The 17,974-nt window shown below is 38.1% G+C and overlaps 1 protein-coding gene across 2 annotated transcripts in view; it reads right to left on the bottom strand.

The window, feature by feature from the left end:
- Positions 1-2,377: 2,377 nt before the first annotated feature.
- LOC149141396 (lysine-specific demethylase JMJ27-like) overlaps positions 2,378-17,974 on the bottom strand; it is a 35,728-nt gene continuing 20,131 nt past the window's right edge. For both annotated transcript variants that reach the window (XM_089450181.1, XM_089450182.1), the window contains exons 12-14: positions 2,824-2,943; positions 2,651-2,721; positions 2,378-2,487 (exon numbers count right to left, since the gene is read on the bottom strand). In XM_089450181.1, the coding sequence (XP_089306307.1) occupies positions 2,385-2,487; positions 2,651-2,721; positions 2,824-2,943 (294 nt within the window). In that variant the 3' untranslated portion in view covers positions 2,378-2,384. The remainder of the gene's footprint in view (positions 2,488-2,650; positions 2,722-2,823; positions 2,944-17,974) is intronic.

Here is a 17,974-nt window from a genome sequence, read left to right as displayed (position 1 = left end):
CTAACCATTGTGACATCATACAATAATTTGAAGTCCACTATACCCATTAACCACCCTTTGATCCATGAACACTATAATTCTAAATAACTTAAGATTCATATAAACACTAGCCCTCCAGTACATTACAAACTTACACAATCACCCTTACCACACTTATCATCTATGCCTCTTAACACATCATAACCCCTAACCATTGTGACATCATACATATTTTGATGTCCACTTACCCTTAACACCCTTTGATCCTTGAACACTAAAATTCTAAATTAACTATGATTCTTAAAACACTAGCCCTCCAATATGTTAAAACTTACACAATCAGCCCTTACCACACTTATCATCATGCCTCTAAACACACCATAACCCCTAACCATTGTGACATCATACATATTTTGATATCCACTTACCCTTAACACCCTTTGATCCTTGAACACTATAATTCTAAATTAACTATGATTCTTAAAACACTAGCCCTCAAGTATATTAAAACTTTAGCCCTCGAGTATATTAAAACTTACACAATCACCCCTTACCACACTTATCATCATGCCCCTAAACACACCATTCTTTCTAAGCTCCTTAATGATGGGTTAAATACTCACCTATAATGTTACATAATAAACTTTATATTAAAAAAAATTGGCAATAATATGCTAATTGCAGAGGCTTTCATCACTCTTATTAAGACTGTTAATTGCAGAGGCTTTCATCACTCTTATTAAGACTGTTATGGGTGTTGTTAATTGTTTGAGAGAAAAAAGTAAAAAAATCCATAACCTTGTCCACAAATATAGTCTCATTTTTACATTAGTCTCATTTTTACATTAGCCTTCAAGGGCCAATTCAATTGGTGATAATCATATTATGAAATATTAGGTAGACTATAAGATCAAAGTTAAAATCCTCATATTAGCCCATGTAGGCACCTAGAGATTATAGTAGTAGTAGTCAGAATCGACTCCACATCAAACAAGAATTACCGACTCCTTTAAATACCCAATAAATAAATAAAAAGGAAAAAGAAAAATTTGTTATTTTTACATTATTTCCTTATTTTTACAATATTCCCTTGATCAGATGTAAATGTGTGAATGTGAATAAGGTAAGGATGTGAACCAGGTATAGAGTCTAATGCACAGAATAGATGGCAGGTGCACATAGCACGATATATATACAAAATACTTGTAAATAGGAATCACATCCACCGAAACACAGTTCCAAGAAAAGCAACAGAGCATGCAAATGGGAGCATTTTTATGAAAGCGTGTAGCAAAATGGTAGACATTATTTAATATATACTAAGTAGAATTATGTGTGTATGAAGCTCCAACGAAAATCATTGTTTCGTATAAATTTTGTCCCTTTCACCAGATCAAAATGTCCAGGTATTTGAGGCATTTTATCGTCTCACTTCATCATTCCTCGAGTTTGTGCCAGCCATATTGTAATGACTTGAACCTATATCATATTTCATGTTCGACTTGACCGTTCAGATTCATCATTTTCTACTGTCTTCTTGTCAAAACAAAATGCATTCTACAACGGGCCAAAAGTATTGGAAATCTACTAATCTAGAGATTTGCCACTATAACCAGACTCCGTCATGCAAAGATCCATATTTATAGTGGCTGCCTTCCTCTCAAGCCAAGCCTCTCAAATTCCCTCATAATCAATATTCAAATTTTATATATTTCTCAAACTATACATTGACTTGTTTCCTTAATATAAATCGTCAATTCCTCATCCTTGAAGAAAAGTATTTTTCTCAAGTAAAGAATTCGCTTACAGGACACAATTTTATATTATTTTTAACGGCAAATATCTTGTACCTTCCCTGGTCCATTTAGATTTTCCACATGCACCATTGAAAGTTCTCCCAGGTAAACTTTTATATCTGTCATTTGTTAATTGTCAGTTTTTGGTGAAAGCTGTGAAGGTTTCAAATTTTTACAGGTAAGTAATAAGCTTAAAAAAAATCTGCAAGCTGAACAACTCACACATTAATGTCGCTATCATATTGTAGAAAGCATTTTATGGATACAAATTAATTTCCTCTAGATCAAAATAAAGTTACAACTCACAAGTGATGTTCTGTAATACAACTGAAAGCAATTGAATTTGGAAATTCTTCAACCAAAAGATTTTGCAATGACAGGCATGGACAGGAAGCTGTATGTCGGAAGATGTAAAAATTATACAAGGGGGATCATAACGGCCCATGACCACTTTGCACATTACGGCCACAATTTTGCATTAACCTACTTGAACTAATCTGGATGAAGCATAAATGGCATTTCAGCCAATAAATGTGCAACCTGCTATGCTAATAAATGTACATGTTTACAACTTTCGTTATCCAAAATTGCCATTGTGTACATTCAACTTCAGAAGCACTTCTGTCTCTTTCTTTTGTTCATCTTTTCCAGATTTTCTGAAACCAGAGCTGTCAAGTTTGGGTTCTCTGCTCCAAGGTTTGTGGCCCTAAAGCTGACAGCAAAAACCATTATATATCAGCATGCTGATTGCCTTTACAGTCAATTACGCAGACAGAAAACCATCATATGGTAGTAAGTGCACAAGAACATATAATGTGATGTAACAAACAGTTAAAAGAGGAATCAGAACATAATAGATAAAATATACCACTTACTTTGGATCTAATGTCAACTTTTCTATTTCATTCACAGCGGAACTCACTGCATACATAGACATCTTCCTTGCCTGTTCATGGTGACATTTAGTGATATGTTTCACATTCTCCAGTTTCTAAGAAATAACTGAATCAACGTCCAAAAAGCTTGTATACATTGAAAGATAACATACCTCTAACCTGTCTTCCCTAGCCCTGTGATTCTTTGGAAGCAAGCGCAACTCATCCTCTAAACGAATGCATTCTTGTAAATTTTCAGGTGAAACAAAGCTCAATGCCACTTTTATACAGGACTGCAGCAAGAACAAGGAAAGTTGTAATCTTGTAAATAATACAGGACTGCAGCAAGAACACAAGGAAAGCTAAAATTTTGAAAATAATCATCCAAACTTCTTTTTGAGAAATCCGTAGAATATTATAGAAAGAACATAGTGCTGGTTAATAACTCTTGACATATTTTGCCAGTGTGCCCAAGCCTGAAGTCATACAGAATGTTTAATATCAACATAAGTGCTAAAAATATTACATACAAATTTAGTGGAGAGAAAATTTATCGCTCTGAACCCAAATTTAGTGGAGAGAAAATTTATCGCTCTGAACCCAAAAGACTGTAACACATTCCCTTGGTATGGTTGACAGAATCTTCTATAGAGTGTACAAGCTTCAAACAGAACAACATAAAAACAGCTAGGTCAGTGGAGACAAACAAGCTACACAAAGAACTTCTGACTCCAAGAAAGGCTGACCATGTTGGCTAGATAGACAAGCTAGTCAGCCAAAAGATGCTCTCTCTCTCTCTCTCTTCTCGGAGGGAGTTACCATCTAAGATGAGCTAAGACTATGCTAATTTTCAAAGAGCCTATTGAAATGTTGTATTGCCACAAGCAAATGTGCAGCAGAAATAAACATCACCTCCTTTGTTCTTTTCCCCAAGAAATGGTTATCAATTACATCCATCATTCTCCCATGTCCAAATTGTAAGAAAGTTTTATACTCTGCATTGAACATTGTGTTTGACACCTATGTTATATCAGCAATTCATTGGCCTACAAACTTTTGAGGAGAACAATTGCTTCCTCTACCATCCAAATTAATTCAGGATATAGAATTGGTCACTTTAAAGTTTCAAGGCATAGATTTGGGGATAATAATCCATGAAAGTCACCTTTATTTTTGCAACCTGCCACCCTTCCCAACATACATAATATGTATGGTATCCTTGGTTTCAGCTGGTGATGTTGCATGAGCTTAGAAAAATGAACATTCTCCCTGAATTGATGAGTTGTTGGGCATTGTAGTAAACATGGACAGACCACAGTACTGTTAGAAAGGAGTTTGTTAATTTGCTGGTGTGCATCGTTGAAGGAGAAAGATTGTTGTATGGATCTCTGACATTAATGAGAAAAAGTTAGTCCATAGAAGACAATTTCCAGTGGAAAAATGGAGATGAATTGACAAGTTGTTCAGCATTGTAGTAAGCATGGACAGACCACAAACTGTTAGAAAGGAGTTGGTGTGAATCGTTGGAGCAGAAAGATTGTTAAATGGATCTCTGTCATTAATGAGAAAAAGGTAGTCCGTAGAATATAATTTCCAATGGAAAAATGCAGATGACGTGGAGGAACAACAGAATTAGAGAACAGTAATCTACAAGTAGCAAAGAAGAAACCAGGGGTGGCAGCTCAGTGGTGACCACAGATCATAGACTTTGTGAAGCCTCTAAGAGATACTGGCAACCAAGAAACGGTCATGCCACTTCTTATAGACGATGACCAAGAGAGAGTTGTGTGTTATTTCCTATAGAAGCAAACCATCAAGGAGGCTTGCCTATTGTTGTGCTGGCCATGAGGAGGATGTGCTATGCAATTGGTGGGAATGGCAGTGGTGTGGCAAAATACATCGATGTGAAGGAGTACAGTTGACATAAATGTTTCTTCAGGCAAGTTTAATTCTTTTCTAAAATTTCGTTTCATTTAATCAAACTGTAATGTAGTTGAGGTCAGCCCACAAGTTTCTAGCTTTTGGCCATGGGGTGCAAGGGCTAAAGAAAATGGTTTTTACATTAAGTATCCCACATATTTAAGTATTGCTCAATTTTTCAACCATAACTTGCTCATACAAGGCTCAAATTGGATGTTGTCAGTAGCAGTGCAGAGCAGTGTTTTAAAACTAGGCCAGTCTGAATCGGATTCCCCTGGTTGACCGAGCCAGACCCCTGTCTGGGTTGGCTAGGTCGAAAAACCGGTCTGATAGCCGGTTCGTTACCGAACCGGTCGAACCGGACACCGATTCGGCTGGTTCGATAATGGACCTGCCGGTTTGGCCGAGCCCGTCTTAAACCGGCCATGCTAGTCCACGAGGAAAAAAGGCGGCAACTCGAACTTCAAACTCAAATTTTATTTGGTTTTTTTTCTTAATGCCTCTACCCCTCTCCCAAGCCTATTAAAGTGACCCAACCCCTCACACTTACTCACCGCTATTTCATTGCATTTGTGTGAGCATTTGTAATGATTTTGTGAAGAGTTGGAGTTAGTTTTTGGAGCAGTAGTGAGGAGGAGCCATGGGTTTCAATGTCCGACTCTGATTCAGACTCTGAGCCAAATGACCTTGCCTTGTTTAGCAGTAGTGACTAGTGATGTTTTGTTGTAGAGGCCATTTAGAGCCTCCTTGGTTATGCGTTTTTGTTATGATCTCTATATATTACATGTATTGGACAGTGCACTAGGTGCCATTTTGATATAATAGATATATTCATAAGCATACTTTGATCATATGTTGTCTTCTCTCTATATTCTAATGCTTTGAGTTTGGAAACATGAATGAAAATTTTTAAAGATATGTTTTTTCATAAAAAAAAAAATATATATATATATATATATAAATGTATTTTTTATATGTTGTCTTCTCTCTATATTCTAATGCTTTGAGTTTGGAAACATGAATGAAAATTTTTAAAGATATGTTTTTTCATAAAAAAAATATTTAATGTATTTTTTCAACAACCGAGTCATTGAAATCAACTAGGCCAAGTCGATACCGAGTTGGAGTCAAAGTCGGAGTTGACCCTCGGCTGGTTCCGAATCCGAGTCGGAGTTTTAAAACTATGGTGCATAGAGCGTTCAGAAGCATTTTCAATGGTTCTTTCCTAAGTGATCAATCGAGTGATCAATCGCTAGTAGAATTGAAAGTATTTTCCACACCCTTAGATTCAAATTAAGAATTATAAGCATAACTGGCTAGTGGAAACACCAGGTTCATAATTGCTCGCGTCTTTTACCAAGGTCTCTCCTTCCAACACATATAGATGGTTGTTTAAGATGCCCACCATTAAAAAACAATAAATAACAGGTGGAACCAAAACAAAGCTTTCAGCATAGTTGCTTAACATCTAAGTTACCAGGATTCGGATACGGATCCGGATCTGGATCCGCTAGTTTTTTGAAAATCTAAGATCCGGATACGGCAAGGATACGTCACGTACAATATATATATATATATATATATATATATTATATATAATAATTTTAAAAAAACACCTTAGAGCTAAAAAATCAAATATCCATGAAACCATCAAACATTTTTAGAACATTGAATGATAAATATGAAGATTGAAACATTGAAATGGTGCATTGTCCCTCATACAAAGTAACAAAAAGGATCATGATTCATAATATCATAAATGATAATAGTAAATACATTTACAGATCCTCAAATGGATCTATATCTTCTACATATTGCAACTCTACATCATGAATAGATGATGGGGGTCCTAGAATGTAGGAAGTTGCATCAGTAGGCTAGACTGGTGGTGGAACAATATCCTCAAGTAGGTTGAGGTTAGTCATGGCATTCAGTGACAGGTTCAAGTCAAACATCTCAGGCTCCACATCCCACATCCTGCTCGGACCTTTTTTATACTCTGGTTCAACATGTGATAGAAGACAGAGGTTTGAATGAACATAAACAAGATCCTCAGCCTTTGCCGCTCCCAACCTGTTTCGCTTCACTGAATGAATGAAGCCATATGTACTCCAATTCCTCTCAGCTGATGAGGAACTAGCAACCTGTGATAAACAACCTAGTGGCTAGGGTAGAGAGATGAATGTTATCCCCACCATGGAAGCCCCACCAAGTAATAGGATCAAGATGTCCTAGATCATCCATAGCTACTGGATCTGAAAAGCTACCAACAGACTGTACAAACCCTCCAAATTCTTGGCAGAATTCCATTGCAACTCCCATATCTCTATAAATTTTCTTCAAGGCTGTCTTGTATCCTTGTACCACTTCAGAATCTTTGTTTGGTGTTGTTCTACCAGGTAAAGACAAAATTTTAGAATGATAGTATTTAGGGTGCAGTGCATATGCCAGAAGGTGTAATGGCGTGGTCATTTTGTTCCACCTTTCTGTAACTATGTCCTTCACTAAATAATAGAATGTTTCATGAGGGTCATTTTCACTTGCTTTGATAATTTCCCTTATCCTCTCCAACATACTATCAATGTTTTCATAAACTTCCCCCAAGCAAGGTGTATCTATATCAAATGCCCTGATCAAGGTCAAGATTGGTTCAGTGAACCATAGAAGATATTGAACCTTGTCCCACCATGCATCATCAAGAATGATGGACTTGATTTTTTTCCCTTTATCAGAAGTGGAAGTCCTCCATGATTCCCAAAGAGGGTTAATGACCATTGCTTGTAGTGCTTGTCTCACCTCCACAAGTCTCTTTATGACAAGAGTGTGGGAGGCAAAACGAGTTTTAGCAACCTACAAGTTTCAAAAAGTCAAATCTCAAATGAGAAACCATATATAAATTTGTAATTAAAAATAAGAATTTCTAATACAAATAGTATTGATTAAAAAAAGTACCTTCAGTAGCTCCAACTTTGCAAAACCCCAATAAATGGCTTGGGACATTGAATGATTTGTTATGAACATTTGGATTTCTTTTGATGCTACATATATTTCATTAATCCATTCAATCTCACCAATCTTGGCAAGCATAAGGTTCAATGAATGTACTGCACATGGAGTCCAAAAGATGTGATCATATCGACCCTCCACAATCAAACCTGTAGCTTTACAAACCTGTGCGTTGTCCGTAATGACTTGGACAACATTATGTGGCCCCACACTTTCTATTGCATCAATAAGAATTGTCGATATGAAAGATGCATCTTTCTCTATTCCACTGCAATCAACAGCCTTCAAAAACATTGCCCCTTGGGGGCATACTACAACAACATTAATTAATGGGCGGTTTCTTTGGTCTCTCCATCCATCAGAAATGACGGACACCCCTGTTTTTTCCCATGTATCCTAGATTGCCTGTAGTTGTCTATCCACGGATTGTCTCTCTGATGCCAACAAGGTAGTGCGGACCTTTTCATATCCAGGGCTTTTGTACCCTTTTGGTGCTTCATTAACTACCTTGATCATTTGTTGCCAATAAGGGGAATGCACCAAATTGAATGCCAGCCCATTTGCATAGATGCAACGAGATACATGTTCATCAGTTATGTCTCTACCTTGATTATTGAAACACGCTTCAAGAGGGTCTAGAGTGGCCCTTTTATTAGATGTGGCAGCAGACCTAGATGGCAATGGAGGCCTAGTTGTAGAGCTTTGCACAGGGTGTTTTCCCTTAGCAAGCTTCCTATCAACAGCTTCTTGCAAAAATGCATAGAATTTCATTTTTTCAGAACTCAAACCTTGGCCAGGTTTGCCATTTGCATCTTTTGGCCCGGTGCATACTTGCACCCCTGTGTTAGTTTGACTGGTGAGATGGACCTTCACTCTAGTATATGAGCCATTTTTTATATCTTGGCATTCATTGCACTTCCATTTAAATGAACCACCTCCGAGATTTTTTCCAATAATCTCCACATACTGCCACAGAGGAGATTTTGGGTCTGTTTTGATGATTTCCCCTTCACTATGCTCATGTTGTGAATCTTGTGATGGTTCCATTATGATAATGGTATAGACTCTATTGGTTACTTGAAACTGCATATAAAAGTCAAATTATAATATATTATCAATAAACAATTAAAAATTAAATTGTAAATACATTAAAAAAAAAAAAAAAAATTAAATACATTTTAAAAATTTAAATAGCATGATGGCTTAGAAGTTAGGACATTGAATGATGGCTTGAGACATTGAATAAATGTTAAATTAGTAATTTAAAATTACCACTAGACAATTAAAAAATTTAAATTAGTATTTAAAATTTAAATTTTACTATAGTCTATGACTCGTAAGCTGTAAAACTAAACATTTAAATACAGTAAATATATATATATATATATATCTATTATTAAACACTAACCTATGGTATATGGTATGGTATATATCTATTCGTTACTTGCAGCTATAGTAAATTAGTAAATTACTAAATAATAAAATTAATTTAAATACACTACACTATACTATATATTAATATAACACATTAACACTACACTATATAACAACAAATGAATATTAAAAATTTAAATACCTTGTGTGCCGCGGCTGCTCCCTGACTGCCTGACTGTGTGCGGGCGTGAACAGTCTTGGACCATGCACTTCAATGGGGCCCAGACTCAGCTAAGAAATGGAGTTAGCATCACATTTATCTCACCCCGAGGAGAGACTTTGACCTTTTCCTGTAGATTGGAGTATGAAGCACCAATAAAATCGCTGAACAGTGGTGTTGCGTGTTGTGTCACGTGTGCAGGGGCCCAGCAGCATGAACAGAGGCTCAGGTGTTGCGTGCTGTGTGCAGGGGGGCCGGTGGTGAGCCCGGAACAAATAAACGCGTGCAAGAGGGGCTGACTGGTGAATGCCGACAAAAGAAAGCGGACAAAGGCAAAGCAGAGTCCCGACAAAGGAAAAGGTTATCATATATACGGGGACCACATAATATCTAACCCTAAAGCGAAAAACAAAAACTAAAAAAATTCTACCTTTTCTGACTTTTTCGGCTAGCCTTTCACCGCTTCCGGCAGCCACCAGCGGGATCCGTATCCTGGAAAGGTTGTACGTTTCCAAAAAGCGCATATATAAAAAATACGTATTTCAAACGTATTTTTCGTGTATCCGTATCCGGATCCGGTTCAGATCTGTGGATCCAGCAATACTCCACTTGCCTCTGCCGGATCCGATAACTTAGGTTAACATGAATAAAGTAACCCAAGTTCCCTAAAAACTTTGGATCTGCACCAGCCAAATTTCTCCCACTCATGCGGCCTCTAGATCGCCTGAAACCCTCACACATGTGGCTTGTTGCAATGCCTGTGCACTCACACGTGCAGCCCATGTGCAATCTACCTCGCACAGATGCCCTGATCTGCTCCCACACGTGGCATGAGCAGATTCTCCCTCAATCATGCAGCTTTCTGCAAACCTTCATTAAGAACTAACATGACCTCGACCTTCACTTACTCTCTCCTCAACCTTGAGTATCACACTCACTGAGAAAATTCCTTTCTCAAATCTACAATGACACGTCTTTCTCTTCTCCTTATCATAATTTCTCATTGAGCTAAATCCCTAACCTTAATCTCCAAAGTGATGGATGGTTAGGATTAAATCCTAACCCAATTGAGATCAATGGTTGAGATTAAAACAAATTCACTAAAGTAAATAATTTATTTTTCCTTAGTTTATTTAGCTCAATAGCCGATATAATTAATTATGTGTTTTTCCTAAGTTAGACTTGGCTAAATTACAAAAGCAACTTAATAAATTGATCAAGTATTCTAAGAACACTTTGAACAACTCCATGAGCTCAATCCCTAACCTTAATCTCCAAATTGATGGATGGCTACAATTGAATCCTAACCCAATTAAGATCAACAGCTAATATTAAAACAAGTTCACTAAAGAATATATTTATTTTTCCTCAGTTTATTTAGTTCAATAGCCGACATAATTAATTATGTGTTTTTTCTAAGTTAGCCTTAGGCTAAATTACAAAAGCAACTTAATAAATTGAGCAAGTATTCTAAGGACACTTTGGATAACTCAAACATGCTTGACAGTTAGCCAAAGCAAAAGTATCGATTTGTTGTTCCAATTATCAACACTCCCTCTTAGCAAGGAAGGTATTTTGCACCACACCTAAGCTTATCTCTGTAGAAGACAAACTTCCCTTTCATCAAGGGCTTGGTGAGAATATCTGCAACCTGCTCATCTGTGGAGATATATTGAAGCTTCATTGCTCCCCTTTCGACCCTATCTCTAATAAAGTGATATCAAATCTCAATATGCTTGGATCTATCATGGTACATTGGATTATATGAGAGTTTGATACAACTCTGATTATCGTGTGTATCACAACATGCTCCAACTATTGACCAAATAATCCTATCAACAGTTTGTGAAACCAAATAGCTTCACAATCCACCAAACTCGCTACCATGTACTCTACCTTTGTTGAACTGAGTGTCACGGAAGTATGCTTCCTGTTGAACCAAAAAATCATTGTTGATCCCACGCTGAAGTAGCACCCTAAGGTGCTTTTCCTATCCGCTACACTAGCAGCCCCATCTGAGTCTGTACTATTGATCCCAACTTCCAAGTTGAAGTAGCACCTTGAGGTGCTTTTCCTGTCCATCGAAATCCCAGCCCCATTTGAGTCCATATACCCCTGCAGCTGCACTCCATTGCTCCCCACATATCTCAGCCCATACTCCATTGTACCATGCAAGTACCTAAGCACATGCTTCAGTACAATCCAATGCACCTGCCTTGGTTCCACCGCGAACTGGCTCTAGGTGTTTACAACAAAACATATATCTCGCCTAGTTCATGATATGTCCCACATATTCAACTGCAGCTATATAAGCGGCAAAACATATGTTCCACACATCATTCTTCGTGATGGAGTTATACTCCTCTATCATGGCATCCCTCTAAATGTGTTGGTTTGTTGCCTCCTTGAAACTAGTAGGCTCAGAATCAATAATGCTACTCTCATGGATCCATGTAACTGGAAAATTTCCTTGGTGGCATGCTCTCCTTGAAAGTACTCCTAGGAGCCTCCACATGCTCCTGAGCATCCTTCAATGCCTACTTTAGCCATCTCATCCTCCTCCTAACAAAGTTGGAAGGAGCCTCCAACTCCTCCTAACCTAAAAACTAAGTCCTTGTTTTAGGTGGCAACGGTCGATCTCTCCTTAATCTTCGAAACCTCATACTACTCGTCCTCTTTTATTGCAAGATGGGGTTCGTGCAACTTCTTTAAGGCCCAACCCTCCTCAAACCTGACAGCTCATCTCACCACAATCTTCCTCTATCTAAATATACACATTGCATGCCTTTGAAGTCACGTTATACCGCAAAAATATGTCCTTCTCAGCTGAGGACTCTAGCTTTGTCCTCTTCTCCAAAGGCACATGGACATTATATTGGACAAACGAAGATGAGAATATGCCCAATCTCAGGTTTCACTCCTATGAATGACTCCTCAGGAGTCTTGTCCTCTACGACCTTATGAGGACTCCTCTTCTACACATACATTATCATATTGCATGCCTCCGCCTAAAGGAACATGGGAAAATCATGGTCATGAATCATCGCCTTGGAAGCTCCAACGATGGCCTTGTTCCTCCTCCCATCGACCCCATTTTGTTGTGGGTTGTAAGACACCATCAGCTCATTCTTGATTTCTAGCTCCTTGTATAAATTCTTGAAGTAGTTGGAGGTATACTCACCCCCGTTATCTAATCTCGTAACTTTGATCTTCCCCCCTGTCTAATTCTCCACGAGAGCCTTAAACTCCAAAATTGACTAAAGACCTCATCTCATGAAGTAGATCCAAGTCGTCCTAGAGAAACCATCGATGAAGGTCACATAGTAACTGTAACCACTCAAGGATGCTACAGAAATAGCGCCATACACATCTCTATGTACCAAATCCAAGATCCTCTTAGATTTGCTCTCACTGTTTGGAAAAATCAGCTTTGGCATACTTACCAAACGCACATCCCTTGCACACCCCCTGCCGCTCTACACTAAATTCTGAAAGACTAGTGAAAATCTACCTTAGTATCAATAAACCTTTGTAATGCAAGTGACTCATCCTCCTATGCCAAAGCTCACATAGGCATGTACAAGATACCCTCTCTGCCTCCAAAATATTGTCCTAAGTCAAGGCTAGATTCCCTCAACCTGACAAGTACCTATTCATCCCGCAAAGACTACATACCCCTTGTCTTCCATGCTTGAAAGTAAGAGTAAATTCTTAGTTAGCCCTGGAAGATATAATATATTTGTAACCTCCAAAGGACATCCTAACTCCACCTAAAACCGAATGACCCCAACTCCCTTTACACCATACTTGGAATTGTTGCCAAGCTCCACATATAGATCTAAATAATCCTCCGACAATGAAATCACATGCTCTCATCATATGTCTAGAAGCACCATTGTCTACAAACCAGAGACCATTGGCTATAGTGCTAGAAAGGCAAGACACCGATAAAAACTTGAATCTTGCAACAAAGTTGCAAACTCATTGACTTGAGTATCCACAGAAGCGGCAACCTTATGCACCTTTCCCTTACCCTTCTTCATTTTTGGATACTATGAGGCATAATGGCCACTCTTGTAGCATGCAAATAATTTCACTTTTCTCATATCTTTCTTCTTTCCAGCCTATGAAGGAACCTCTCCACCTGTATCCTTCTTGACCTTCCCCTTGCCCGCCATACAAGGGCAAGATTCTCATCATCACCCCTTTATCAGCCCCTTAACAAAGATTCCTCCCAAATATCTTCTTGGATGAAATCATCCCACAAACTATCCCAATCAGGAAGTCTCTCATGCCACAATGCTCTTGATGAAAGGAGCCCATGGCTTAAAAGAACCGTTCAAGGTCGTCCTTACCATCTCCCCATCTGTCATAGTCTCCCCAACTATAGTCAACATATCACGAACATGTGTGATCTTGGTGAAATAAGAGGTTACGATAACTGATTTGGTCATCTTGCTGATCGTTTCTCTCACAACACCATCTTCCTGTTGGTGTTATCACTTTGGTATAGCTTCGTCAAAGCCTCCCACATCTCCCTTGTTGTATTCTTCTCGAATAGGTGAGGAATCACATGATCCTTCACTGCATCCAAGATAATCCTTTTGGTTTTCACATCCTTCTAATTGTGGATGACCAGTTTTGCAACAACTATAGGTAGGGTGACTTTGGTGTTGCACTGTTGGCACACTCCCATATGCCATTTTCCATGAGAATCAATGAAACCCTCGCCTTCCAAGGGATGAAGTTGGATGCACCCTTAAACCTATCCTCAAACCTTAAATCGATCGCAGCCATCACTCAAATCCAAAAACCCAAAGGAAAAATTGTTACTAGAAAATTCAAAAGATCTGTTGCGACCTATATGGAATATGATCTCCTTCCTTGAAAGTTATTGCTCTAATACCATGTTAATTTCCTAAATTCAGATCTAGTTTTAATTTCCAACAATTTTTATAACAAGAAAAATTATTTCTGCAATTTCTAAACGTAAAATAGACTAGAATTTTTAACAAAAAATTAAATAGCAAAAGCACACAGAAAGGAAATCTTTCACATGGCAAATAACCCTCCAATTATCCTTTGTTTTTGTTATCTAAATGATGAGGGCTCCCTTACTCAGAAAATGGCCCATTGAGAAGATACAAAATTTTTACAATAATAGAACCTAGACAAATCAGTTCCCTGAAAACCCCAAATTTGCACCAACCAAATTTCTCACACTCGTGTATCCTCCAGATCACCTAAAACCCTCAAGCATGCACCCTATAGCAAATCCTACACATGTATAAACCCAAAATTTGCACCAACCAATTTCTCACATTCGTGCATCCTCCAGATCATCTAAAACCCTCAAGCATGCACCCTATAGCAACTCCTACACATGTATAGACACACAATCTACCTCACATGTGCGGCTCGAGCTATCTCTCCCCCACATGTTCGAATTTCTGCAAACCTACGTTGAGAAGTAGTATGCACTCGACCTCCACTTAGTCTCCTGCTAATTTCTTCTTCTGCAACACTTCATCTCTCTTCGGCCCTAATTATCACACTCACTAAGAAAATACCTTTTTCAAATCTGCAATCCCACTCGACTTTTTCCTCTCCTTAGCCTTGCTTTTACAATTTCCCATGGAGCTAAATCCCTAACCTTAATCTACAAAGTGATGGATATCTAGAATTAAATCCTAACCCACTTGAGATCAACGGTTGAGATTAAAACAAGTTCACTAAAGAAAATAATTTCCTTTTACTTGGTTTCTTTAGTTCAATAGCCAACATAATTAATTATGTGTTTTCCTATGTTAGACTTAGGCTAAATTACAAGAGCAATTGACTCAATAAATTGAGCAAGTATACTAAGGAGACTTTGGACAACTCCTGCAGGCTTCACACTTAGCCAATGCACAAGTACTTGTCCATTGCTACAATAATCAACATTTTTCACAATAGAAAAGACAAATAAATTTGTTGCAATGCCCAGGTAATGATACATGTGCCCCATCATGTAGTGTTTCTAGACTTTTAGAAGCTTTTTAAGCTATAGCCCAAGGATGAAAAGAAAAATTATAAAAAAGGATCTAATACAATGGCCTAATATGTGGATTGCAATAAAGATGATTGGTACTTTGAAGAGATACCACTAAGAAATTAGTTGTATGTAGAAAATGCCAATAAGCTTACTGGAACTTCACCAATACCATCAATACAAGAGACAACTCTAAAGCAACTATATTTTTTGAAAGAGATAATCCAGGAAAATGAGGTTTGGCTTGAAGTTAAAGACATAAACATAATGGCATTCATGCCATTATTAAATACATAAGATAAAAATCAGTGTGATTGATAAGCTCAGGTTTGGAGGGAAGGGAGTGCAAAGACCAAATAGTTCCTTAGAAACAAATCTATATGGATGAAGCTCATTCTCTTCCAAATTCAAGGTTCTCAACTAATTGACATAAACATGGACTTGCCAGACAGCTAATTGATAGTCACACACATTTCTACTATAGTAACTTTTCAAGAGTAGATCTCTTTGCAGACATATTGTTCCTTAGGCTTCATTTGGTCTATGAGGTGTATATGGCTTTTGATGGTATCAAAAACCATTTTGTGGGAGTCAAGACAAACACTCCCTATTACATGGATATCTTCTCCCCTCAAACTATGTGATATGGTCTAGTTCTTGAGAAATATATCACATCTACTGATTTAGGGGGTCAATATGAGATACTTACTCTCCTTCCCTAGGTTGGGCAGGGAAGTGAAGCCCTGCAAGCTCCTAGCCTTCTACCATTGTTTATCTTGTATAAAAATATATTTCTATGTTGTAAGAGAATGCATAACCAAACCCAAAGCCACCTGATTTGTGTTCGTGTTCAAATTCATCAACAATGAAGTTCAAGAAAAATTCAACTAGCCAAAAATTGTTGATAAAGTTTTCGTTTTGCTAAGTTATGTTAAACCTAGCACCGATAAATTATTAACCTAGAAGAAACAAGATCCATTGTATAACTTACACAGCTAGGTTCCTAACATTCAGCGAAAGCAAAAATAAAATAATCAGTCTCATAAAATGACACAACAAATCTTGTCCAATCACAGCTCTTCATAGCTCTCGTCCTAGGAAAATGGCCCAACTGAGAAAAACATAATAAAATGTAAACCTGGATCTGATCCAACAAATCTACCTTAGATCGGTGCTTGATCTTCTTTACAGATCTTAATCTCCAACCTATCTACATTCTCTTAGACGCAGCATACTACTCATTGAGATGCCTCTCTCAGTTTTGTGTTGTTAAAGTGCATCTCTCCCATCTCCCTAGCCTTTTATTTTATAACTTTACATTGAGCTAAATCCCTAAGCCTAATCTCCAAAGTGATTGACAATTGAGATTAAATCTTAGCACTTGAGATCAACAATTGAGATTAAAACATATTCACTAAAGTAATTTACTTTGCCTTTCCTAAGTTTACATTAGCTAAATAAGCCAACATAATAATGTGTTTTTTCCTAAGTTAGACTTAGGCTAAGTTACATTAGCAATTTGCTCACACTAGAGAAAGTACCTAATGAAACTATGGGCAACTTTTGCACACCTAGACACAACGCCTATGCAGAAGTACCTACCCGAGCTACAAACATCAACACTCCCTCCTCTTAGCAAGGGAGGTACTTCTACCACTTGGAACTGACTTCAATCTTGGACTTGCATCCACTGCCATGGCTGCTCCCTCTGAACTGGAAGGCTTCCTCCCATCATCCTCAAAGACCCGCTCCCTGTGAATTTGTTAATAGAAGCCTCTTGCTCCTTAACATCCTGTAAGGCCAACTTGTACCACAAGACCTTGACAAATTGGGAGGAATCCGTCAATTGCTCCCATTCCTGAACCCGAAGGCTAACTCTCCAAGTTGCTTAACCTTCGGTGCCACCTACTCCATGTTCTCTGCCACTACTTTGCTTCATGTCGTTGCTCAAATAGGATAGCCCTTTAGCATATACAGGTTGTTCTCTCTAATTCCAATGACTTGGCCACCGTCATCCCCTAGGTCCAATCAATGCATGTCCATCCTAGAACTCTACACCCAACCCCTTCTTCTCAATCATAAACACTTAGAGAAAACTCCACCTGAGTTCCAACAACCATAACGCATCCTTCACTTCCATCTTGCCTCCTGACTCAAATTGGAATAACATTGTTCCAACCCCTTTAACTGCATGCTTTGTATCATTGCCTAGCTTCACATCCAATTATGAGTCCCCCTCATTCAAGGTAGTGAACCACTCTTGTGCTCCTATGGGTAGTTTATCTCTAGCACAAACTCTAATGAACGAATCTCATGCCTCTGAGAACCCATCCCCGCCATAGAACTAGTTCTAAGTCTTCTACCTTTTCTCCCATACCTGCAAGTTGATCACGAATCTGCATGATCCTCATCACATAACTCATCACTGAGTCAGATTTGGTCATCTACGTAGTCTGAAGCATATCTTTCAATATCATCTTCACGTTTGTTGTCTTGCTCTGATATAATCCTACCAATGCTTCAAACATCTCCTTGGTTGTCTTCTTCTCGGTTAAGTGAGGGATTAAATGATCCTTCATGACATCCATAAGTACCCCCTATGCCTTTATCTCCTTTGCCAGAAAGGCCTTCTCCTAAGGATTTGATGGCTTCGAAATATCAGTCTCAACAATCTCCCACAGATCGTTTTCCTTAAGTACCAAGATGGCCCTAGCCTTCCAAGATCCCTACTAATATTAATTCTCACCTCACTTGAGATCAAACATATTCATTA

This window comes from Pinus tabuliformis, chromosome X, assembly GCF_031772625.1.
Source record: "Pinus tabuliformis cultivar Carrire ecotype Pingquan chromosome X, CPIR1, whole genome shotgun sequence".
Classification (NCBI taxonomy): domain Eukaryota; kingdom Viridiplantae; phylum Streptophyta; class Pinopsida; order Pinales; family Pinaceae; genus Pinus; species Pinus tabuliformis.
The sequence above is the reverse complement of the archived record's forward strand: the minus strand, read 5'-3'. Positions and strand labels throughout refer to the sequence as shown.